This window comes from Diplotaxodon limnothrissa, linkage group LG6 (assembly GCF_057381915.1).
Source record: "Diplotaxodon limnothrissa isolate DT_005_m linkage group LG6, D_limnothrissa_male_GT1.1, whole genome shotgun sequence".
NCBI classification, from domain to species: domain Eukaryota; kingdom Metazoa; phylum Chordata; class Actinopteri; order Cichliformes; family Cichlidae; genus Diplotaxodon; species Diplotaxodon limnothrissa.
Window position 1 is genome coordinate 26,695,824 of NC_140601.1, and position 25,370 is coordinate 26,721,193.

General features: G+C 39.8%; 1 protein-coding gene across 1 annotated transcript; it reads right to left on the bottom strand.

Annotated features, from left to right (window-relative positions):
* Positions 1-502: 502 nt before the first annotated feature.
* LOC146630688 (serine hydrolase-like protein) lies at positions 503-8,856 on the bottom strand. The gene is made up of 12 exons (XM_085354915.1): positions 8,803-8,856; positions 8,491-8,634; positions 6,669-6,782; positions 6,517-6,558; positions 5,501-5,520; positions 5,319-5,393; positions 5,068-5,174; positions 4,647-4,726; positions 4,518-4,552; positions 4,337-4,413; positions 4,109-4,193; positions 503-806 (listed from the first exon to the last, which is right to left on the bottom strand). Exons 1-12 carry the CDS (start codon positions 8,834-8,836, stop codon positions 687-689), a joined length of 933 nt encoding a protein of 310 aa, XP_085211041.1. The 5' UTR covers positions 8,837-8,856; the 3' UTR covers positions 503-686.
* Between the last annotated feature and the right edge of the window lie 16,514 nt (positions 8,857-25,370).

Genomic DNA, 25,370 nt, shown 5'->3' on the forward strand with positions numbered 1-25,370 from the left:
TTTTTTACTGCACCAGGAAGAGTTATGTTGCAGGAATAATGGGTCACATCATGAGAGGGTTAGGTCTGAATCACCATCAGATTTAGAGCCTTCTTGCAGACAATGGCATTAGTCACAGGCTGCAGTACCACTCCAAAGTTGAGGTGGTTAAGCCAAAGAGCCTAGCCGCATCTTTTCTTTGTAATGACACTTTTTAATTTATTTTATTTAACCTTTATTTAACCAGGAATGTCCCGTTGAGATCAAAGACCTCTTTTTCAAGGGAGTCCTGGCCAAGAGGACGGGCTGAATGAGAGAAAACTGATATATTTTGCTGAAATTGCTGTTATTTTCTTGTAAATGGATGGATTAATACATGGAAACATTTCAGGAGTGCTTCTTTACAGCGACATAAAGAGAAACACTTCTGTCCTGGTCCTTTATATAACTAATGAGCTAGATACACCATTTCTACAAAAACTGCAAAAGATTGAAAAAGTCTAGTTTCATAAATCATGTTTTTTTTTATTATTCAGTATTATTATTCCGAATGACTCTCCAGTTGGGTTTGTACAGAGCAGAACAAATTACTGGAACAATTTTATGGTAATGTGAGCTCTAAGAGAGACGAAAACAGTGCACTGAGACTTTTGAAGTGTGAAACTTCACATGGAGAATGTGAGTGTGTGATGGTTACATCTTGTCCACTAGGCTTTCACCTGCTGTGAGAGCACTTTGGTCTGCAGGAAGTCACAAATAAATGGAGCGACGACTTCAGGATTATCAAGATGCACATGATGACTGCCAGGTACTCTCACCACAGTGTCCTGAGAGAGACAGACAGACAAACAGGGTAAGAGGATTTAGTAGTAAAAGAGAAGAGTGTTGAACTGTGAAAAAGAAAGTTTTCACCGAACTCTGTGCAGGTCGGTAAAATGCCACACCCTTACAGCTTCCACAGGAATTAAGAGAATACGATGCAGCCAGGTACCAATAATCAAATGCAGTTGATCAACCGGCAAGTTTGATCTCCTCTTTGAAAGCACAGCATTTGGCAGTTTGCTGGTCGGGAACATTGTGTGTTAACACAATCCCACAATCTTCCAAGGAGTGGCTGCCCCAGAAAATTCACTTTCAAAGATCATACCATGCAATTCTCAGAGAAACTGGAAAACCCCAGAGCTACAGGTACAGGGCTCAGTTAGCATGTTACGGTGAACATTCATGACAATACATTTAAAGAAAGACTGAACAAATACGGATTGTTTGGCAACAGAAGTCTCCACCAAAGTGGAGATGTGTGGCCACAATGCAAAGTGTCACATTCAGCACATACAAGCTGTCAAGCACAGTGATGGAGGGCTGATTATTGGGCTTGTTTTGCAGCAACAGCACCTGCCATTGAGTGAGCCTTGAAATCTCGCATGCCAAAGTATTCTAGAGTCAAATGTGAGACCAGTAGCTCGGCTTGGGACAGATTGAATTATGCAATAGGACAATGATCCCGAGCACAGCAGAATGACTAAAAAAAAAAAAAAAAAGTCAAGGTGTAGCAATGCTCCTGTCAAAGTCCAAACCACAAACTTCAGAGAGCTCAGCATAAACAAATGTATGCTGATGAACATTGTGAAGAAGAGCGGACCAAAATAATGATGTGAGATAATAATAAAGTCACATAAAACAGGTTTATTTCTTCAAGCTATTAAAATCTTTCCTTTTTGCTCGACTCCAAGTCCGCAATTACATTTGAAGATGGCTGCTGACCAAGGTTATAATAGTGAACTAAGTGTTTTTTTTTTTTATCCAGTTTTAGTTAAGTACAATAAAAAGTGTGCAGATTTTACACGCTGTCATTTGTATTTGTTTAATAGGACCCTTCTGTGTTTTTTATTAGCAGATCTTTATGAATCCTGCACGTTTTATTTTAAAACTATAATATGGATTCAGCCGTGATTGGAGGCATCTGACTGCTGCAGATTCTCTGTTTTGGGATTTTAGGTGTACACATTTTAATAAAGTTGTAAAACATTTCTAACTAACGCGACTTAATGCATGAATTAATATGCAGGGTGCGTCACGGATCCTGTTAAGAAATAATCAATTGGCTTTATGTGGCTAGTTAACGCCTCATAAATAATCATTTAATGAATATTAATCGGGTTACTTACTATTAGCTGATATGCCATCCAATTAGCTGGATTCCAATTACACAGCGATAGAGCATCTGCTCTTTGAAAGCAGAAAATGATTGTTTCTCATACAGATCAGCCTGCTGTCATTTTTAATCAAACCGTTTGTCTGCAGGACCCAGTGCTTCATATCAGTTACAGTCAGTTTCTTATTTTTTCTAATATAGCAATAAAACCAAGAAAAACATTTGTAAATATGACACAAGGATCATTAGTTGCACCCTGACATTTTGTTGTTTGCATCTGAAATAAATACTGCCTCCATGTTTTTAAGTATTTTGATGTTTCAGGATGTTATTTTATTTTAAGGTCCTTTGCGGTCTTGCTTTGAGCTCGGGCGTCTTGGTCCAGCAGCTCAGAGCCACATGCAGTTCTTCTGCCCGTCCCCGGTGGCTTCCTGTGGCTCTGATAAAAAAAAAATAAAAATAAATACTAGATTCATGTGAATAGTGCCCTCTTAATTTTGCTGAATCTCAGTAGTGGTGATTAGTATGGAGGCATAAACATGAATCTCTTATCCTAATAAGAGAAATCAAAGTCACATTTTACAGTGCGTGGGCATATTTGACTGTGTGCGCGTACCTTTTTTTTTTTAACCACTTGTAAAGCCATTAGGCTTATAAATGTTTTATTTATCACCAAACTAGGCTTCTTTTACTTTGATTTATTTGCTCAAACCTAAACAGATTTATTTTATTTTTTTTACTTCCACTTCACAGTTGTTCTTTTTCCTTAGTGAGAAAAATACATAGTTTTCATCTTCTAAGTTCTCTAATTTCACAAATGCAACATAAAAATTGGGTCTTAACCATCCATCCAGTTTCTTCTGCTTTACCAATTGAGGTCGTGGAGGAGCTGGAGTCTATCCCAGCTGCCACAGGGCAAGAGGCATAGTAGATCTTGCACAGATCATCGATCTGCCATAGGTCTAACACACAACCTTTGTACCTATGGGCAATTTAGAATCAACCAGTTAACCTAATCCCACTAACTGCACGTCCTTGGACTGTGGGAGGAAGCTGAAGTAGCTGGACCGAACCCACAGGGACACAAGGAGAAGAGGAAAACTCCACACAGCAACACTGTCTTACTAATGTATACATCAGTACAGATCCTCATGCAAAGGTCTTTTGCAGTTAGCCTCTTCAACAATGTGCCTGAGGAAATCAGGTTGGCATCCATCACTTCCTTTAACTTCCCGAGACCCTGAATCCTCATACAGGGACATTAAAGTTCGGCTTTTCTGCACTTTATGCTTCGTTTTCCTCAGTAAAATGATTTATACTTGATCAAATATGGTGGCTTTAGTTTATTTTACAGCATAACTAAATAATTGCTTCCATATGAGGACAATGAGGATGACTTTTTGTTCAACATGTGCTGCTTTTACACTCATCAGTCTGACTCATGGGAGAAATTAAAAGTGGATGCTCAGCAATAGCTCAGATCTGAGGAGGTTAAAACAAACTTTCATGGGAAAGCCTTTCCTGACTTTTGGTTTTATTTTCTAATTTTACTAAAGTTTACTGGTAATCAGCATTTTTTTTGGCACTATTCACATGAAACACTTCATAAAGTGGATTTCGAAAAAAGTGCTACATAAAAACATTTTAAATATTTGATCTAATTTGGCTCCGGCTAATTAGGCTGCACAGAAAATTCAATAACTGATGATGCATCAGGCAGTAAGTGTGTCCTGTCTCCTCCCCTCACCCACAAACAGTTGCGACAGATGGCCGCCCCTCCCTGAGCCTGGTTCTGGCTGAAGGTTTCTTCCTGTTAAGAGGGAGTTTCTCCTTCCCACTGTTGCTGAGTCTTTGCTCATAGGGACTCACCTGATTGTTGAGGTTTGGTCGTTTCTCTGTGTTATTGTAGGGTTTTTTTTTAATCATACAGATGTTAGTAGAGAGTGATTTACTCTTACATAAAATTAAACTCACATTTCTTTCCTGATAGACTTGGAGGAGTTTCGAAGTGAGTTTCTGGCTCGATTCTCTAGATGCTGGACTGAAAGCTTTGTCAGCTCTAGAAAAAACACAGATTGGTGTTACATGTTTTTTTTGACATGCTTTATTTTAAAGAGCAGAAATCATTTAAACCGCAAACAGACATGTCCACGCTGTAAAATAAAGTATACTGTAATATCAGATTAGTGGTAAAAATCTTACAGGATAAGTAAAACAGGAGCTTGAATCAGTGACTGCATCTCCAGGCTCTGCTCCAAAGTGATCCGCTCTATGTTTTTCTGCATAAAACACAGCAAATGTATGTGAACTGAATGCCAAACCTCTGTTGGAGGAGACACAAAGTGGGATGTGGTGAAGTTTGGGGAGGTTAAAAGTGACTCACAAAATTAACTCGGAGGTCTCTGGAGAACACAAATCCTGATGAGGAGAAACACATTCAGCTCCCAGCAAATGAGAGAAAGCAAAGTGAGATTATTCCTCGCTGACAGGAGGAGAAGCGATAAAGACATACCTCCTTCAACTCGAGTCAGGCCTCGCTCTAAAAGCGTTTGAATAGACCGTTCAGACAGAGTCGGGTTTGCAGCCAACAGCCTGAAGGAAACAAAACAATTTAGTCAAAACTGCGACTCAGTTTTACCTTCTTCTGTTTCATCCCTCTCTGCAGTTTATTTTTATTCCACACAGCGAGGACTTCTGCTGTTTGAAATAAAACAAATTGATGTGGCAGAACAAGAGGTGCTCCCCCTTTTTTAAGAAAACAAACTAACAACAAAATGCAGTTCACTCTGTCAAAACCTGATGCCAAAATTACCCACAGTGATTGCCAGCAGTTCAGATGCATGAAGAAAGCAGCAGAGCTTCACTTCACTTCTGAACAAACACATAAACAAAAGGCTTACTCCACTTGAATTGGCTATAAAATAAAGCGATACCTCTCCACTGCCTTCTCGTACGTGTAAACCCTCTTCTTCTCTTCTGCCTTTTTTTCAAACTTGAGCATCTCCTCCATCCCCTGCCTCATGATTCGGGGAATTTCTTTCTGCGATAAAATGAGAGGTGAGAAACACAAACACAGACAGGAGTGGCTCATAAAGATAATTTAATAAAGTAGTTCTGCATCTTTCCAACTATTAGATTGTTGTTGTTTTTTCCCCAGCAGTGACGAGAAGTAGTGCTGAAGTACCGGATCTGTAGGTACAAATCCAAAAACGTCCAGCACTATGATGCCATCCACCATCTCAGGATACAATGCGCTGAACTGTAGGAAACACAGTGAAGTCCCTGCTGTGATCACTTTGAAAACGCAGTTTATGACACATATTTCATAAAAGCAGCGATTAGATGAACGTGATGTGTTTAATTTACCATGACGGTGATGTTGCCACCTGTAAGGGAGTGAGCACATCGTCAAATTAACACGATCATTTTTGTGACACCTTGACTTTAAAACAAACTCTGGCTGAAAACAAGTATTGTTTTCTTTGTTTACTTTCTTTAAAATGACAGAAAAAAAGCAACAGTGATTCATTTCATTAGTATTCCCATTTTTTCTTTCCCCAGGAATTCCAGTAAAAACTTTACAGCATCAATTTTACTGGATTGCAACCCTCGCCAGCCACTTTATTTGGCACCTTTCTAGTACCAGGATGGCTGTGTGGGAAATTGCAAACAGAACAGCAGTTTCTGAAATAGACCAGCCCATTTGGCTTTTAGTATTTACTTAAATCAACTTTCTTATCCATTCTGATGGTCAGCTTGAACTTTAGCAGATTGGCTTGACCATGTCTATGTGCCTAAATGTTCTGAATCGCTGCCATGTGATTGGCTGATTAGATATTTGCAGAAATATGCAAATTGTTCAAATTATTTAATTTCCAAATGTTTTGTTTATTGGAAACAGTATTGATAAAGTAATTTATAAATGTTTAAAGTAACATTTCATTATACTTCTTTCTATTGTTTCAATGTCTATGTGCATGTCTGGGAGATTAGGATATGCAGTGATGGACCGTAGGAAAGGATACACTAGTTTATGTGAGCACTGTCACCATTATGCATAAAAATAACAAAAAATATGCTCGGCATGAACAACTTGTTTAGGTTTACTTTGAAGCACCAACCAGAACACGTTTTACCATTTAGGCAATTGCCAGAAGATTTGGAGTTCTCTGTTCCCTTGATGCGTTGATTAAATCACTAATTGTTGCAGCATCGCTTTGATTGGTGGATCCACACGCAGCACAGCAGCACGTTTAATCAGTTAGACCTTAGTTTAGATAGCCACTGTGTTCCTATAAAAGTTCTTCTTTTAAATTCAGACTTTCCAGAAGATTAAATGCAAAAAACACAGCGCAGTGTCAGTGTTCATGCCTGTGACTCACCCATGCTGTGACCCATGATGGAGAACTTTGTCCAGCTGAGACCTGCAGGGGTATGACACAGACAACTCATCTGATCAAATCTAGCTCGGCTGTTGTAACCAAGAGATTGGAAGTGCAGCCCGGCTACTGAGAGACGAACAGGTCCCACTCACTTTCAGCAACTCTGCGTACGTCTGCTGCATACGCAGGAAATGAATAGAAGACTCCAGGAGGCCGGTGAGATGACAGACCGTGTCCTGGCATGTCCACCGCCACATATCTGCACTCTAAGCAGGAGCAGAGAGAGAGAGACAGAATGCTTATCCTGGGCTGGATCATGGGGGCAGCAGCCTAAGCAGAGAAGCTCAGACCTCCCAGCTTGTCTGGGGGAAGGCCAAGGTGTTCCCAGGCCGCCTGAGAGATCAACGTGTCCTGGGTCTGCACCGGGCCCTCCTCCCAGTGGGACATGCCCGGAACACCTCAACCAGCAGGGTGCCCAGGAGGCATCCTTGTCATCTGCCCAAACACCTTCAACTGGCTCCTTTTGATGTGGAGGAGCAGCGGCTCTACTCTGAGCCCCTCCTCCTGGATGGCTGAATTGCTTGACCTGTCTCTAAGGGAGAGGCCAGCCACCCTTTGGAGAAAGCTCATTTCTACTGCTTGTATCCGTGATCTCATTCTTTTGGTCACTACCTGCAGCTCGTGACCATAGACGAGAGAGGGGACGTAGATCGACCGGTAAAATGAGAATTTCGCTTTTACACTCAGCTCTCTTCACCACAACAGACCAGCAGCATCAATAATATTTAAAATGTTTAAATATTAATAATATTAATTCACCAATTAAATAGTTAATTTAAATAATATTAATAATTTAAATAAATTAATAAATATTAAGTCAATATTAAAAAATAACAAAATAAAATGAAATAAATGAAATTGAAAATAAAAACATAAAAATATCACAATGAAATTTGTAAATATTTAACAAATGGAAAACATTTTTATAAAATAAAATAACGCATAAATAAAAAGCAATAAAATAAACTTAATCTTAAAAAACATCTGGAGTGGAGACGGTCACAGCCGTGTTCATCTGCCTGTTTGGTTCAGACTAAGGCAGCTCGATAATGGCTATTAACTTCTTAACCCTAAACCTGACAAGCGTTTGGATTGGGTTTTGTTTTAGCTGAATATTAAACATGCCAGTCAAATAAAAAAAGCCATGCAAGTCATGAAATACGAATTAACGCAATTGTAGCTACAGGAGAGTGTTTAGAGTGAGCTACCAGAACATTTTCTGTAATTTCTGTACACATTTTCACACATTACTGCATTTTTTTAATCATATAGAAAAACCGACGTGTATTACTGTAACTGCACTTCTTTTTTCTTATATCTAATGGCATTAAATGTGTAGTTAAACATCTTCACACTGACAAAAAGCGGAGTTTCACTGGTTTGGGACAGTTAGGATAAGGCAAGCTCTATGTAGCTCCTGATGTAAAGTGAGTTTGACGGTCCTTCCTGGCAGTATTTTGACTGATGTTCTGCTTTTGGATTTTCACTTGTGGTTTTAAATAACGTGGCTTAACATCCCCTGACCTTTTCCCGGCATTGTGACCGTTATCATTTAATAATGTTTGTGGTTTATGACCACAAGCCTATAAAACCAAAGTTATTATGATTTAGCAGCAGATATAAACCACTGGTGGATAGTTTAGACCCCCTCCGCTAGAGGTATTTAATTAATAAACTAATGATTGCCACTTGATTGTTTATATAATGTCCGTGGTCAGGATTACTGTTGTGATGTTACTCTTGAGCTCACACTGGATGGTTGCACTCTAGCCTTGGTGTGCTGGGAGTACAGAGTACGGGGCAATAAGGCACAAAAGATAATGATTCACACAGGCCTGACAGCCACTTACCCACGGCTACAACAGCCCACAGGTGACAGTTTTTCTCACCCTTGTCCTGTCTGTGGTGAATTACCTTTAGGTAAGAAGGGAATGAGCGTGTTGAATGAACCGCAGTTATCTGCCCAGCCATGCAGGCACAGCACCGGGTGGCCGTGTTCAGGACCCCAGGCTTTGCCTCTGATCTCTCCCCATGGGACCGGTATAGAGAGCTCTGAAACTAGAGACAACACAGCACAGCTTCAGTCAGTCGGCAGTACAAACACAACAATCTGTCAGACATTTGATGATCAGTCAAAGGATTTCACAACAGCAATGAGGGCTGAAAGTGGTAAAAAAAAACCAAACAAACCACCATCTGGTCTCGTTTTTTGTGCAGATATACTACCTTCTTGTTTCACTGATGACATTTCAGTGTTCATTTCTTGTCTCAGGGAAACAAACGTGCAAAGTTCAGTAAAGTAAACAAATCACACAAACTCTTTCAATTTTTTTTTTAAAGCAGGAAGTTCCTGACCTTTGGCCAGCGATTTTATTGGATGTTCAGAATGACATGCTGCAGCTATGGCCAATCCTACACCGCAGGGGTGTGTTTCACCTTTACACACACCGGGTAAAAGCATGCTACTTTTGTTCCAGTCAGTAAGGCCTGCCGGAGTGCCGGAGGACAGCGTGACCTATCAGCCCAGAGCACTTTCTGTTTGTTCCACTGTGAGGTCAGATAAGGTGAAGCCATCAGAAGTTTAGGAAGCTAGAAACAATTAAGTCATAAACACAGGAATAAATTTGGCCAGTGGCCTGTTTTGTCTTAAAGTAAACAGCCTGTTTGGTGTCCGGAGCGTCAAGTGAAAGATCACATGTGCATCACGGGCTGCAGGGCCAAAAACTGCAGGTCCTTTAGTGGCTTTAGTGACAGACTCCCATATGTTAAAAATGCTAAATTTTTAACATATAGGAGCATTAAAAAGCATCTTTACCAAACAAAAGAAATAAACAATATATTAGAGGCTACTGAATCCTCCAAAATCAGTACAAAGTCTCTGCCATCATATTGTGGACATGAAAAATTAACTTAACACATCTCTTAACCATTTCCAGCTGTTGTGACACCGCTCCCTATCACCATTTCTCACAGTCTGCTGAGTGTGAAACGTTCAGCAAAAAGGGTGTCTGCTACCTAAAATGGTTTTGTCTCTTAATAGCATCAAATTTAGTGGAGCTGCAGCTGAATTTGCAGAACGAGTGCAATAAAACGACACCGCCGAGTCGTTATTCTGAGCCTCTAAGCGCAAACATATTTTTCTCTATATTTGTTTTTTTTTAGCTCTCACTTTGGCCTGATGACAAGAGTATAAATTTCATATTCAAGGTTGTTTTGTGTGTTCAGTCACAGTTAATGACTTTGTTTTCTTAGATGAGCATTACTTAAAAAAAGAGAGATTAAATATTTAAACATCAGTGTAGTAACTTTTAAATATTAACAACTGTTTTAAAATGAAGCATACTTATCATAGCAACAAATCATTTACTCAGCATCATTTACTCAAATGAACCATTCGAGCACAATCAGACATGAATACGTCTGGATTTAATGAACCGGCATTACTTTCACTCCATCCCATTTGCAGTCCTTGGAAAATGAAAATACAGCCTCTATGAATTTCAAGTTTTCGTGTATCGTGCGATAATAAAAATAATGTGGTCAATGCTTCTATGGGATTTTAAAGGGGAAGCAGCAGCCAGGCATTAATAATCAAATGTAGCTGATTAACTGATCATCAGCAAGTGCGACCAAGCGAGTGTTTATTAACACAACACCACAATTTTCCTAGGAGTGGATGTCTGAGCAATAGTCAGAGAAACTGTAAAAAATCAAAGAGATCAAAGAAATCACAGAAGTAGTTTCTTGCTTGAGTTTTTGGGTTTTTGTATTTCTGTGTTTCTACAACAAAACTGCCTCTTTTAGGTAATCTCTTGTCTCCAAGTCCTACAGTTGGGTCCTACTCTTACTGCCACACAGCAATCAATCAATCAATCAATCAATCAATCAATCAATCAATTAATGAAGGCTTTATTCGCCACGTGCAGGTTGTCCTGCAGTGAAATAGGACCCCCCCCGACCTCACACACACAACACAGACATCACATGGGGATACAGGTCGGAGATCGGTAGCGTTACAGAAAAAAAACTGTATATACACTACGATGGGACAGTACAAGAGGAAAAGAAGAGACCTCTACTCATGCTGGGCTCCTGGCAGGACAGCATGAGAACAGGAAACAAAAAAACTCCTCTGCACAAAAAAGCACATAAATGTCCACAGCACAACATAATGGAACACGTGACAAGCCACAGGGTCGGGTGGGGGGTGAGGAGTAATCCGAAGCAAACACAGCAGCCATCCTGCCCAGCGCTACCATTCCAGCGCGGGCTCAGACCCGCCGTGTTCCCCAGTAGGGAACAAGCATCGAAGGCTTTTGGAAAGGGAGGGGGATGAGTGTGTGCATATCAGTGTATATGTATGTGTGTGCGTTTCCAGAGTTCAGCTGAGACAGTGTCCTTCACCCTGCTAAGCTAAGTAAACAGTCTTCCAGCCAACCCAGGTGGCCTTGCATGGAATGGGAAGAAAAAGACTAAACACAGTCGTTATCAGGGTGTTTTTGTTCGGCTCCAGCCTTGAGACTGCAGCTGGCGCCGAGAGGGTATCCGCATGAAGTGATGGTGCTTTTTACTTTAGTGCGAACAGCTCATATGAATTTCAAAGCTGTTTTAACAGTCCAACACTGGTCTCTCAATCTCCCGTTGGAGAGCCATGAGCTTCTCCATGATGTTATCAAACTTGCGCTCTGTGATGTTGTCATTCTTGTGTTCAAAGAGCAGATTCTGAGAACTCACGACCACAGTGAGCCTCCCAAAATGTAATCCAATTTGCGCTCAGAGATGTTATTCCGAGCGAGCCCCTCCAAGGTGTATCCAGTCTGCACTCAGAGATCTTATTCTGAGTATTCACAGCAGCCGTAAGCTTCTCCAAGATCTTATCCGTGCTGCACTCAATGAGCCCATTTTGAGAAACTCACGCCTCTCCCATCGTTTCAATCCCAGCGGGCAGCCTTGTGGGGGTTTGAACAGCCGGTTACGCTTTCTTAATTCTTCGATAAGTCAGGGCCAAGCCAGCTCCGATCAGCCAGAACCCTGTTACTATGGTTCCAAATAGGTAGATATCTTGAGCACTCAGGCTCACCCGAGCCCAAACTTCTCATTGAGAAAGGGGTGTCAATTGCATTTAGGGACCAGTTGATCAAATCCATAATTCCTCTTTTAGGTTTTAGAGAACAGACTGTGAGAGAGTGTTCCAGGGAAAAGTAATACAAAAAACTCGAGACTAGACAAGGACATAAGAGGCTAAGCAGGGAAGCTAAGGGAGAGGAGGAGGAGGAGAGGAGAAAAGTGGGACCGCCTTCGTCAAGAGCAAGAGCAGACCTGACATCCTGTTGATTTTTGGTACTCTGCTATCACGTGTACATTGTATTTGGTTTTGATTCCCATTCCAAGTCTTCCCGACTAGTTCCAGCTGTGTTTCCTGGTGTTTCCCATCGTCCTAATTACCTTATATGTGTTTATAGCCCTTATTTCCCCTTAGTTTTTTGTCGTATCATCCTGTTCCTGTACTGTTACTGCTCCCGTCGTCTCGTTTCATAGCTCTCTGTGTGTCTGTCTAGAGTTCCTGTGATTTCTCATGGGCCAGGTTTCCATCTATAACATGTGACATCAGCCTAGGAGTCTGCATTTGGGGTCCTCCATCACTAAACCTGACATGCAGTTGCTTTTTTGCAGACATATTCACACAAACATGCACACACATGTTTCTGCAACTTCTCTTCTTCCATTTCTTTTTTAAATTCTAACTTTAAATTCATAAATAAGTTTGAACTTTCAGGCTCAACAAAGATGATATTCCATATATATATTACATAATTATTATTTCAATGGGATGAAGCAGAATAAAGGCTTAGTGAAGACAGAAATTTAGAGATTAATCTCAGCTTCTAACAGGTTACAGATTTTTTGCAGGTTAGTTTTGTTGTATTAAAGCTGATCATGCTGTCAGATGTCTCTGTGAACATGAAAACAGCTAGAATAGTTTCCTCTTTTAGAAAAGCAGTTATTCTTTCATTGCTTCACAACACAAGCTTCTCCTTCCTTCATCGAATTATTGATGGAAGTCTTATTTGAAATCTAGTTTCCTGTTTTTGGCACGTTGTTTCTCTTACTCGATTGCACTTTGGAGCCTTGTTCTGAAAAATGTGGCACAAATTTGATAATTTATCATCACTATTGTTTGACATTATTCTGGATTATTCCTCCTCTGTAACACGACAGAATTGCATTATCAGTCACATCATGTTTCTACGGCAACTTCGTCCTGTTTCCATCCTTGATTCAATGCTTCTGCATGACTCTGGTGCTGTAAATGAAGACTGCATCCACTTCAAACAGCAGAGTTCACGCTGGATAATCGCTTCAAATTAAAAACACAGCGGCGATTCTTCAGACCAACATTTGCTTCTTTTACACGTGAACATATTGCAGTGCAGCATCTGCTCTGATAGCACAAGACAATCTGGATAGAAATAAGGAGGTACCAGCTGCATCAAAGGCTTCTGACAGACTGATGAGAAACCATCACATCAGGATGTGGTGCAACGTCCAAAGCAGACAGCGAGTAATTTACAGGCAGTGATGTGATAAGCCTCCTAAGCCCGAGTGAAAAGAGCCTCACACAAAAAACTGGAAATGGATCCTGTAAGTTGAACGTCAGTTGGTGATGCGAGATGTTTCCAGCAAACGACAGGCTTCAGAGACGACGCTGCAGTCATTCATTATCGAGTCTGCACTTTGGAGTGACAGAGTACGGGCGGATTTTCACACCTGGGAAGATGGAAAAAGGAAGATGGACGTGTCTGAGTGCATAAAAGGAATTCGGTGTTCTTTAAATTCAATTTATTTTAGAAGGTGTGGGGAAATTGAAAGTAATTATTCATATTTGACATAGAAAAAGAAAATCGGGGGGTAAAAAAAACATCTATCCTGTGCCTTCTCTGGATCATGCTTTGGAAAAAAGAAACACAGGAAATATAACATTAGGTGCAGATTAGTAAGGTAGCTTGAGAGGAGAATGTAAGCAGAAGCAGCTACAGATGTACGCATGTAGATGTTGCATGTTAGATGCATGTCTGCAGCTTCCATCTTCCTTAAAAGGTAGTCTTTGTTTTAAGCTGATTTAATAATATTCTGACATGAAATGTAGCCACCACTGGCTGAACACACTGCCTGCTTTTGTAGCAGGAAGTGATTTTTGATACTATTGATAGAGATTTTTGTCAGTCTGAGACAGTAATCATCGATATATTTGAATGAGCCTTATTAATATCCTCAAATGATTCACAGTTCAAAATAATCCTTATTTATCTTATACTGAGCCTTGGTGACAAGAGCAGATTGAGCTCTTCTGCCTTTTACCCAATGAAACCTAAAATATGAAGAAATTAAATATCAAGCATGAGTTTTACTCTATATCATTTTTTGCTAAACAAACAAAAACAAAAAAGAGGGTTAAGAATGAAAAAAAAAAAATACACTCATGGCAACACCCCCCTTTAGCCAGTCTTCTTCTGATTGGCTGCTACTTGCAAACAAACAGGTGGGAGGGAGAGAGCTGTATGCCTGAGATGAGTACATGAAAGACGTCTGCGCTCACTCACATCATACAGAGCCAAGGGTAAAAGGAACAAAGTCTCTAAAGCAGTCTGAAGTCAGCGCTGACGACTCACAGGATTACTTGTATGTAGTGACGTCATGTACATCATGCCATTATAAATATATGACAGAAACTTGGGAAAAGCACAGGTCCCCTTCAACTTTTCAAAAAGCTGAGGTGCTCCCATCGTTTTTGACTCAGCTCCTGGGAGAAACGAGGCTTTAACTCTTGTTTATTCCCAGTGTTGTTAATGTGGGCAAGCCAGTTTGGAAACAAGTAAACCAAATGTCACCACAAAGGTACAAGTTTTTCTTTTCACATCCAGTTTGTGAAAGAACCCATAAAGTTCAGCATTACTGTTGCCCCAAACAGAAATCCCCTGCATTAACATCCTCCAAAGTGACGTGTCGTTAATGATGTAAAACATTAACCTTTAGGCTAAAGAAGCAGCTCCTCGTTCACTCACCGCAGAAAAAAATGATGCTTTTCACCACCGAGGCCCATTACTATAAAATTATGCAAAAACACTGCAGTACAAACGCTGCATTTCTTCGTGAAGTGCCAGCTCATTAGTCTGTACTCCCATTAGTGTTTTTTCTGCATATTTAATGCTGGAGCTCTTTAAGGTGAAGTTGTTTTACCTGTTCAGTATCTTTTATATTATTTGTGAGCTAAAGGAGATTATTTGAATACACGCCGCAGTCGAATCAAAAGGCACCTGAACTGTGAGGAGAAGCAGGAGGGTTACACGATAACCGAATTCATAAAAGCTTCATGTTTAATGTATTGAATCATATAAATTAATGTAAAACTTGGTGTGAATTGGCTAAAGTTGTCATAAAAGTTGTCTCTAAGATGTGAAACATCACTAAAAGTAATATATGAGAGAGATTGGGGTGTTAGATAATGATAAAAGGATCTTAATAACTTTGTTACAAGATAATCTGTACAGCATTGCTCATACAGACTTTTTTATTTGTATATTAACAAGAGATCCACTTAGAAGATGAGATGAAAGCAGGAGGAGATGAGACTGTCATTGGTTTCATTTACCTTTGTGTTTGATCATTTAAAAATTCCATTATCTACAAATCTACTTGAGCTAGATTTCTGATGTTTGAGGATGAATATCCGGTACTATAACTAGATGAATACTGACTGTGGCCTCAGGTTAAAGTCTTGAAATCTCTAGAATATTTGGATGTCCGATCTCGGCAGGTTTGGAGGCCTATAGAAATCCCAGCTTCACAGGCTGATATTTTATTTACAGTTTCTCACATACAGGGCGGGTCAGGGGGGGAATGATTTCACAGATATTAAAGCTTGAATATTAAGAAAAGGAAAACACATTTTCAGCCAACTTCAGTGTGATTTTCCAATGATATGACACAATATGCACCTAATCCAAATTAACTTTTTCAGAAAGAGCAAGCTCCTGTTAATATTACGTCCAAAATTCATGATGGAGTTCGCTCAGATTTTCTCAATGTGAATTTCTGAAACAGTCATTCATGTACGGGAGCCAAAGATTGTTTGAGAAGCAGAGTAACAGGTTTAAATTAAATTTATGCACCGTCATCATCCAGGATGAAGGCTCGTGCTTTGAGCCTGAGCAGATGTTTACCCTAAAAAACCTGAACGATCTTCTGAGGCTCAAGCTTTCCAGATAAAGGAAAATATTAAATGGCCCTTCAAAAATATGATGCTAGAAAAACTTCTGAAAAACACCCTGACTTTCAACCCTTGGAATACTTTTTTGAGAAAATGAAGGTTAACACTAACCATCTGTGGTGACACACAGAAACAATCTGACCTCTGACCTTCCTTTGTTCCCCCACAGTCAGTACTTCTGTACCTGAACTGTGAGCGGTCATTTTGGATCACGTGGCAAAATTTTAATTACCCCTTGTGGATAAATAAGTGGGGTTTTTTTTTTTTTTTTTTCAACCAGTTACAAGAAAAGATTTTGACCTGCAAGAGCTGGAAAAAACACCAAACATTTGTCATGTTCACAGAAAAAGAGCTTTATGTTGGACTTTTATTGATTTGTCCTGCATCAACACTGTGCCCAGAAACAGGCGGCGACAACAGCAGCGAAAGCATCTGACTTGACGGTTAAATGGCTCGAATAAGGAGGCGGTGTTTCCCGGTAATTTGTAACAGGAACATCTTTTATCAGCACCAAATGTGTCGCAGGCAGAAGCACAAAGAGACAAAGGCTGCTTAATTCTGCTGCTGATGCAAGCTCACACAGCGCAATACAAGGAGATGTGAAAGTGTTGTCACAGCTCGGCTCCCGAGCCCAGGGAAAAATAGAAAGAGCACGACAGCTGACGGTTATTACCGACTTTTATTGTAGCTAATTAACAGAAAGAAAGAGAGCCAACTGAACCATGAAGTGCGCTCATCAGCGGTGTTGGATGCAGGTGTGTGTGAAAAGTGAGGCGCATTGCCAGATCTTCACCAAACTCACAAAGAGTGCACAAAGAGGAGGCTCTTTTCTTGCTCTAATTTGTGCCTCCTCGTCTCCTCCGCCCTCCTGGCTGAGACCCGGAAATCAATTTCAATGCACCATCTTGGAGGGTGACTCAACTCCTAAAAGGCATCGTGGGGAGAGAGGAGGCTTTTTTGGGAGACACATGAAAGCTGGAATTCACAAACCATTTGTTCATACTTCACATCTTGTACATTACTTTTTTAACACACTTTTCTGCTCTCAGGTGTTTCTGTGTTTTTGAAACACTGGAGGTCTCATCTCGTGACTTTGCAAAAACATCACGAGCATCTGGGGTCATGAGCTCAGACGCTCAAAATGATTCACGGTGCAGCTGTGTCATTCTTTCCTCGTATCCCTTCCTCACCTCCCTCACTTGCATTCCTGGTGGGATGGACTGAGAATTCATTTGTAATCTTGGAAATGAGAACAGGGGAGAAAGCGAGGCTGAGCTCTAAGCTCAGGTGCTTTTATCCTGGTGGTGCCACATCCAAATCAGCTGATAACCATGGCTTTGCTTAGAGAGACAGAGCTGTAATTAACTTCTGTTTACAGACTCTGTTAGAAAGCGGACATCTTAGAGTGTTTATTAAAATTGCTTGTTTGCGTCGGGGTTATTTTTCACCGACACGTTTTCTGTAAAGAAGAAACAAAACATGGATGGAGATGGATGGAGTGATCAGATACAATGCTCAGTCTGTGGTTTAGTAGGTGGGGCCCAAAGAATGCCAAAAACATGTCACCCACACCATTACACCACTGGCAGCCTGAACTGCTGATACAAGGCCGAATGGATGGACGTTTTCACGTTGTTTGTGCCAAATTCTGATCTTACCATCCAAATGTTGAAACACGTTTTTCTGATCTTCTGATGTCCAGGCATGGTGAGCCTTGTTGGACTGCAGCCTCACTTTTATGTTATTAGCTGACAGAAGTGGCACCACAAGGCATTTTCACCCAGAAAGCTGCTGCTCAGTGGATGGTTTCTCTTTTTTAGACCATTCTCCATAAACCCGAGAGATGCCTGTGTGGGAAAATCGCAGCAGATCAGCAGTTTCTGCAATTCCAGCCCTTCTTCACCAACAACCATGCCACGTTCAAGGTCACTGAAATCAGCTTTCTCATGCATTCTGATGCCCTGTTTGAACTTCAGTAGGTCGTCTTGATTATGTCGACGTGCCTGAGGTCCTGCCAAGCGATTAGCTGGTTAGATATTTGTATTAATGAGCAGCCGAATAGGTGTGCCATTAGTTACAGTACAGAGATCATGCAAAACAACTAAACAGTAACTTGTAGCCTCAGCTGCACATGTTTGTGTTGCTCCAGCATCTTAATAAAGGAAATAAGTAGATTAAGAGAGAGGAGGTGGTGGATATGTTGAATTCTTCAAAAAAGTTAGAAGCAACTTAGAAAATTAATTTATGCAGCTCTGGCAAACATAAATCCTGCTCAGGAGAAACACATTTGGCAGAGAGATTATTTCTCAGTGACAGGAAAAGAGGAGCTAAAGACAAACCTCATATAACCCGAATTAGACCTCACTTTAAAACAACAGCCTGAAGAGAAATAACACATTTGGGTCAAAGGCCAACCATGCAGACCTCTTTATGATTCTCCTGAATGTAAAATGCATTTTGTTTTTTTTAATGCCAGAAAAGAAAATGAAATGATGAAACAAAAACGTCTGATAGTATTGGAAAGTAAAGCTGATTTTTTTAAAATAATGCCATATTTTAATTGGTAGAAATTCACACTATTGGAGCACAAACACTATAAGACTTTATTACTGGATGAAGTGACAGATTAGTCATTAAGATGCAGACACATTAAAAAGAGTAATTTTATAAACATTAACATTTAACCAGAGCTGCAGCCAAACTAAAAGACCTCACATTAGTTCCACGCCGTGATCACAACCCCTGTCCTTCCAGTAAATCATCATTTAGCCATTCGGTCCTGTCATTTTGAGAGTTGTGAATCATTTCGTAGAAATATTGATATTTTTTTGTTTTTGTTTTAGCAGCCTTGGTGTGATGCACTAGGAGGAACCAGCATCCTACTGCCCTCCACTGAACACCACAAACCCTCAAAGCTCCAAAGTCTGTTTTTGAGGCTAATTTTAGCATTTTGCATGATTATGCCCTTTTTTATCACGAGCCTCCGCACCACACATCTTGTCCTACATAACCGAGATCACGTCTCAAAGACACAAAGTACTATTTAGAGGGTCATTAGGATTTTATTTGACTCCTCTCATGTGCTGAACTGTGCACAAGAAACAGGCTCCCGTTGTGTGAGCACAGTAAAAATGAAGGACATGCACGCATACAGACGCAAATTAATCTTTGGTCCAAGTATTTTCCTGCACTTTTTTTTTTCCTGCTCCAGTCTCCTCTGAAAAGTCTGCTATCCCACGCTGCGAAAATGCCTTTCATTCAGGGCTCTAACATCACCACATCAGACTAAAGATGCTCCGCAGATGATGCTCTTCAGATATCTCCTTAAGAGCTGTTATCGTGTGACCCACCGTCTCTCCTTTTCTATTCAGCCCAGTGTTAGTATCCAAACATGTAGCCCAACAGCAATGAGTGTGCTTTAAAGTTGGTTTCGCCACAAAAAGGAAGGGGAGGTTAAAAAAAAAAAAAGCATTTATGGGAAGCACAGACGACAGTTCCGGTTGACAGATTAATTTTTCTTTTGTTTTTTTTTTAAACTTCACTACAAAGACGTTCTTTGTCTGTTTGGACTTTTGTTTCTTTTCTAGCAGGGACAAGGCTAAAGGACCATCAGCACAACAAACAATAGGCCAAATTACTGGCTGTTCCACATATTTCAACCCCACTAACTACAGCATGCAGCTGTGGGTGTGCAAATCTCTGCAGACCCATCAGCAGTCCCAGCACCAAACTGGGACCTTCTGTGTGATCTGAGAGATCCACTCGAGAGGTTTTTATCTTGCAGCCTTTGTCTTTTCTCTATCATTAACTGGCACAGAGAATTCTAGCTTTACTGCCTATAAGCTCAATGAAGATGCATCACATCTGTGGAGTCTCACATCCCTCTGGTTGTTATACACAATATTTATGTGTTTTTCTTTGACTTATTGTGTTTTTGTTCTTAGATGTTGTTGGAAATGTGGTGGGGAGAGGTTTTCCCTCATGATAACAAGGAGAATATGAGAGACTGCATGTGTGTACAAGTCTTGTTCTGAAGGCTGTCGTCTCACAGGGAGTATTTACACTATTCAGCAGTTTGTTTCCTTCAGACTTCAACACATTTGAATAGATCCCAGATCAAAGACTCTAAAGTAGAAGCCTCGAGGTCACCCAAAGAGTCAGGTTGTCAAGTTAAAAGAAAATAGGTCTTCTGTATTTGACCTCTTAAGCCTTGAACAAATCAGGGGCAATGTATGATAACAATGTGTGCATATGCTGCTAAACTTTTTTTGACTGCAAAGGTCGACAGGGACTAAGTTTTCTGGGGGTTAAATTATGGTTCGTATATAAAATGTTAGATGTGCTCATATTTGATTACATTCACTACAACTTTAAACAAGTGTGGCATGTTCTGATGAATCCTGGTTGGTGGAGCTACAAGGACTGGTTACTTACTTCAGGTAGAGCCACTGTTCATCAGTTTGGTGTTGGTTACTTAAGTAAAATGAGCTTTTTTTTTTTTTTAAAAGGTTCAAGTTATCAAATAGAGCTGTTTGCTCAAAAATGGCAGCTTGTGACTGTGAACCAAATGCTCACAGACCGACCCTGAAAGACCAGCAGCAGACTGGACTGCATCACTGTGAGTAAAATTTAAAAAAAAAAAAAAAACACAAAAAAAAAAAACCAGGCGAGAAGCAGGAAGCAGGACTGTTTCAGAGATCGGTGAGAATGACCAGATGCGAGTGAGCTCACAGGCAATTTGAAATCGGATCAGCAGGCATGGGTACGGATGATGACTGATAACAGAGGAAACCATTCATGTGCTTGACGACAAAGACAGGCAGGATTAAATTTGCAGAGGAAGACAGGATAACAAGCCCATAAAGCAAATGTCAAAGTCTGGGGCTTTTTGGGATCAATAAAGAAGCAGACATTTCAGTGGGATAATAATCCAAAGCAATGCCTGCGGAAGGAAAGGAAAAAAAAAGCTTGCATTGGTCTTACCTGCGCCAAATCCAAGAGAACACCTGTGGGATACCACGAAGAAAATGAACTGAGAACTTGGCTGACTGAAACATGGAGGAAACGCTCCCTCAGTAGTTTGTTACTATCATGTAGTTTCTTGTTTTATGTGGCTTCTTTTTTACTACAATACTTCTTACATAACTTTGCAGTACGCAGTAAAATGGCTCAATAAGCATTGTCACAGGATTTCAAGGTAAGACTATAAATAAACCTCAGGCTACAGTTCCACGCACTGACACAGATTCCTGTCCTAGCGGGAAACACCCCCCCCAAAAAACCCACCAGCTCGCTCTCTCTTTTTTTTTTTACTTCAAATTTTAACATAAAACTGAAAACCAGCTCAGACAGCATGACATCGAAACTATATATTTTTTTTTCGGTAGACAGTTGTTTGGGGCTGGGGACTGCACAGCACTGTATCCTTTTGACGATAAAAATAAAAGTAATATTTGTATCTCCACCTCTTAGAAGTTGTAAGCCAATCAACCTGCACATGGCCTAAAGTCAGTTGATTGTTATGAAAATAAAGGCACACGAATATAAGTTTAGAATCATTGTAATGTGAGAAATAACATACCTGTGACTATTGAATTTAATATTACAAATGCATGTAATCTGACTCCAAACCACAACTTTATATGGTGATAGAAAAGTAGTTCCAAGAATACAAAGCCCATGAAGAAAACCAACAGTGATGCCACTTCAACAGCAGAAACACACAAGTATGACAGCCAAACAAAGGAAAAGGGGAAACGAAGGTTATAAATTAAGTAATCAAAGGAAGTAGAAACTCCAGGGTAACAAGACACATCTGAAAGGAATCAAGAAAATAACAAGGGAAGTGCAACCAGTGGCAAAGCACAAGAGACAAATAACTAACAAAATAAACGAGGAAGTAACTAGACTGGGACTCATTTAACACAGAAAAAGACTTGACAAGATACAAGAGGATACTCGAAAGATTGGATTAAAATAATACAAAAGAGATGGAAATATAAACAATTCTAAATCCCAGTGGTAAAAGTCTTTGCTTTTTATGTAGTAATTCCTGGCCTCCATGGTGACTTTTAATGTAAAAGTCATTAAAATACCAAATCTGCAGTCCAGAAGTGCTTGAACTTCCTCATAAAGTGCAGTAAAACTGTTCATATAATGACACTACAAATGAAATCACACCAAATTTGCCTCTATAATATTTGAAAAAAGAGGAAATAAAACCAAATCAGCCTAAAGAGATGCCTGTAAATAGATAGAATCACGAGACTTGCATTTGAAACCGTTTTAAACAGTCTCGGTCAGGAACACCACAGACAGTAGGAGGATTCATATTTGCAAGCATGCACCAAATGCATGAACAAATCATGCATTTGGTGCATGGGTTGCAAAAATGGGTTGCAAAGCAGCTTGCAGGTGTGCACAAAGTGTAAGCAAGCTCAAATGGCACAAATCATGCGTCCCCCTATTTGGGTTTTGCCAACTGAATGTGTAGGTGTAGGTGATGTGGGCTGGTATTGAGATCACGTGATCTACAGGCATCGCAGCTTAGCTTGACTTCAGGCCATTTCCTAATAGATGCTTTGCTTAAATTTGCAACAGAGCAAAACACAAATCACAGCTTAAAATAAGTTCTCCTCTACTTAACACGAGTCTTTGGTGGTGAGCAGAGGCCAGTGTGTGAGAATTCATCTGCAGTGCTGCAGGAGTGAATTTTCACACATCTTCAAAAGGCAGATTTCAAAGAACACTGAGATCAATTTTAGTTCCCCAAAGTCCTTCAGCAGCAACAAACAAATAAACCAGCAGAGATCTAAGCTTGTGTTAAAATTTAAATTTTGTTTGGATAAAACTATTCTTCAGCTCCATAAACTCGCACAGCCTCCGTGAGTCTTTCTACATACACAATGGAATGACTCTAATCCCAAACCTAACTCATGTGCTCATTAAAATTACAGGTATAAACAGATTTCAACAAATATTTGTCTTATTATTTGATGACTTTGTGTTTATTATTAGATAAATTAAAGATAATCAGGATAGTGGTTTCTATGTACTAATACAATAAAATACTGTGCAAAAGTCTTGAGCCACCCCTCATTTCATTTCTATTTTACTTGCAAGCAGCCAGAGTTTCTCGTAATCTTCAAAGTGATCTTGAGTAACAGTTCCCCAGGGCTCCTAAAGCTCCAGCTTCTTTTTCACATATTTTCAGTCGATACAAGTGGAGAACAAAAGAAGTAGCAGATGAATCTCAAATATCCAAAAGTTGATTCTGTTTATCTGGACGTAGCATTTTCAGTGGGAAGTTTTGTCACTCATCCAAGTGACTTCTTCAGTCTCAGCTGACTGACCAAAGCAAAGGACGACCCTAGACTCCAGATTTTACCTCTGATCTCTCCCTCTTTCATATACAGTCTATGATCCCTCCCCCTGGGGCCCTACAGTGAGCTCTGAGCATGGACACCACACAACCTCAGTATGCAGCTCAGACACAAAGTTCTTACACAAAGTTAAGGCTGAAATTGTGAAAGATCAACAACAGAAGTTAATTTTAATATAACACAGATATACAAGTGAGTTTACTTTTATTATTTTTTCAGAATCAGATTACTGTCAAGTTTATTTATGAGAGGGGCGGTGGCTGCACACAGATTTGTCTTGATTTAGGAAGGAGGTCTACAGAGTGGTGCCCTGTCGATTATGAGTCCACTAAAACATCTTGGAGCTGATGCTTTGAGTAGATCACGCTTTGTTCAAACATTCATTTATTTCCACACTGAGGTATTTGTGGTACTTTTATTTAAGAAAGGATTCTGGATACTTCCTTAAGCACAGAAACTTAAAACGCCCGATAAAAGCCTCAAAGATTAGTTTGCTAACAAGCAGAGTCAAAGAAACTGCTGAATTAATTCAAAGAACTCATTCAAAAAGTAGCAGATCAGTATTTCAAACCTTCACTGCAACGCGATGGACTTTTGCTCCTCTTTATATAAAATGACAGGTTTTTGTTTGAAGGTCAGAGTCAGGTTGAGGAGGAAGCAGCCTGAGCCCTACTTCAACTGAACTCTCAGGCTGGACTCCAGTCGCTTTTCTGTAGTAAAAACTTCTGAAAAATCCTTCCTTTAACTTTGAATTTGACAAACAGAAGAGAGACAGACATTCCTCTCATGTGGCTCCTTAGTGCAGCAGGATGGATAACCGCAGAGCACCAAACAGACATGTATATGCCTCCGTTCATGCTTTCATTTCCTCTCGCCTAGATTGTTGCAGTGGTCTTTTAAAAAGTATTAATCAGAAAGCATTCAACTGACTTCAGATGGTGCAAAATGCAGCAGCCAGACTTCTTACAAGAAACTGGACATATTACACCACTCCTAATGACTCTGCACTGGCTGCCCATTACTTTTAGAATTGATTTTAAAGCCCTTCTTGGCCTGGCACTACATTACACATTCAAACTGCTGTTCCTGAACCAGTGTGCAGCCTCAGATCCTCAGGCAGACCCTGTTAACTCACGCTGAGAGACAAAAGGCAGTCGAGCGTTTGCTGTTAAGGGCTCCTTGATTTTGGAATGACCCACCTGAGGAAAACTGGCTCACGTCATCAGTGTCATCTTTTAAATCACTGCTGGAAACTCATTTGTATTGTAAGGCTTTTCATAACTTTTATTCTAGAGTTTATGTGTTTATGTTTATTTTTTTACCATGCTTATTCATAAAGCCTGAAACATTAATTGCCAAAAAATTCTTATTTTTTAATACTGGAGTGTATTTTGAACATAAACACAAAGAAGTTTAATATAAGTTTGCATATGAGTTTTATTTTGTATAATTTTTGCTACATATGACATTTTTGTACAATTCGTTGCTTAAAAACAGTTGTGCACTTTATGTTAGTAGTCCCAGAATCACATTTATCAAATATGATACACTTAAAGGAGTAATGTCTAGATTTCTAAGATATGATTTGCATTAAAATTGGAATAACATTATCTCGTTCTTATTTTGACATTCCTCTTGAATCTTTATTTTAATTGATTTGTAATTTATTCCTCTTAGTTTCTTTTATCTTATTCTGCTTTTATTCTGGGAGGGACTTTATAATGATCCTTTTGAGAAGTGCTTTATAAATAAACTTTACTGTTAATATTATTGTTGTTTTTAAATTTAGAGGCTAAAACAAGACGCCTGGATAATTTGCAACAGCCACAGTGGCCGCCCACGGTTCAACCTATATGGCATCAATCTAATAAAAAAAACAAAAATGTATGCACCATTAAATTTTAATTATTATAAATACTATATTTTAAGCATTGGTGTCCCTGAAATACTGCAGTAGAATTTAAAAAAAAAAAAAAAAGTACCCACAATCAGGACATAAAGCACCTTGAGGCGACTGCTGTTGCAATTTGGCGCTATATAAATAAAATTGAATTGTATTGAACATTATAGAAAGTTATGAGATATCTATGATAAGACTGTTTTTCCCCTTTTCTTGAGCTTGTTTTAAAATTGATGTTGCCAAG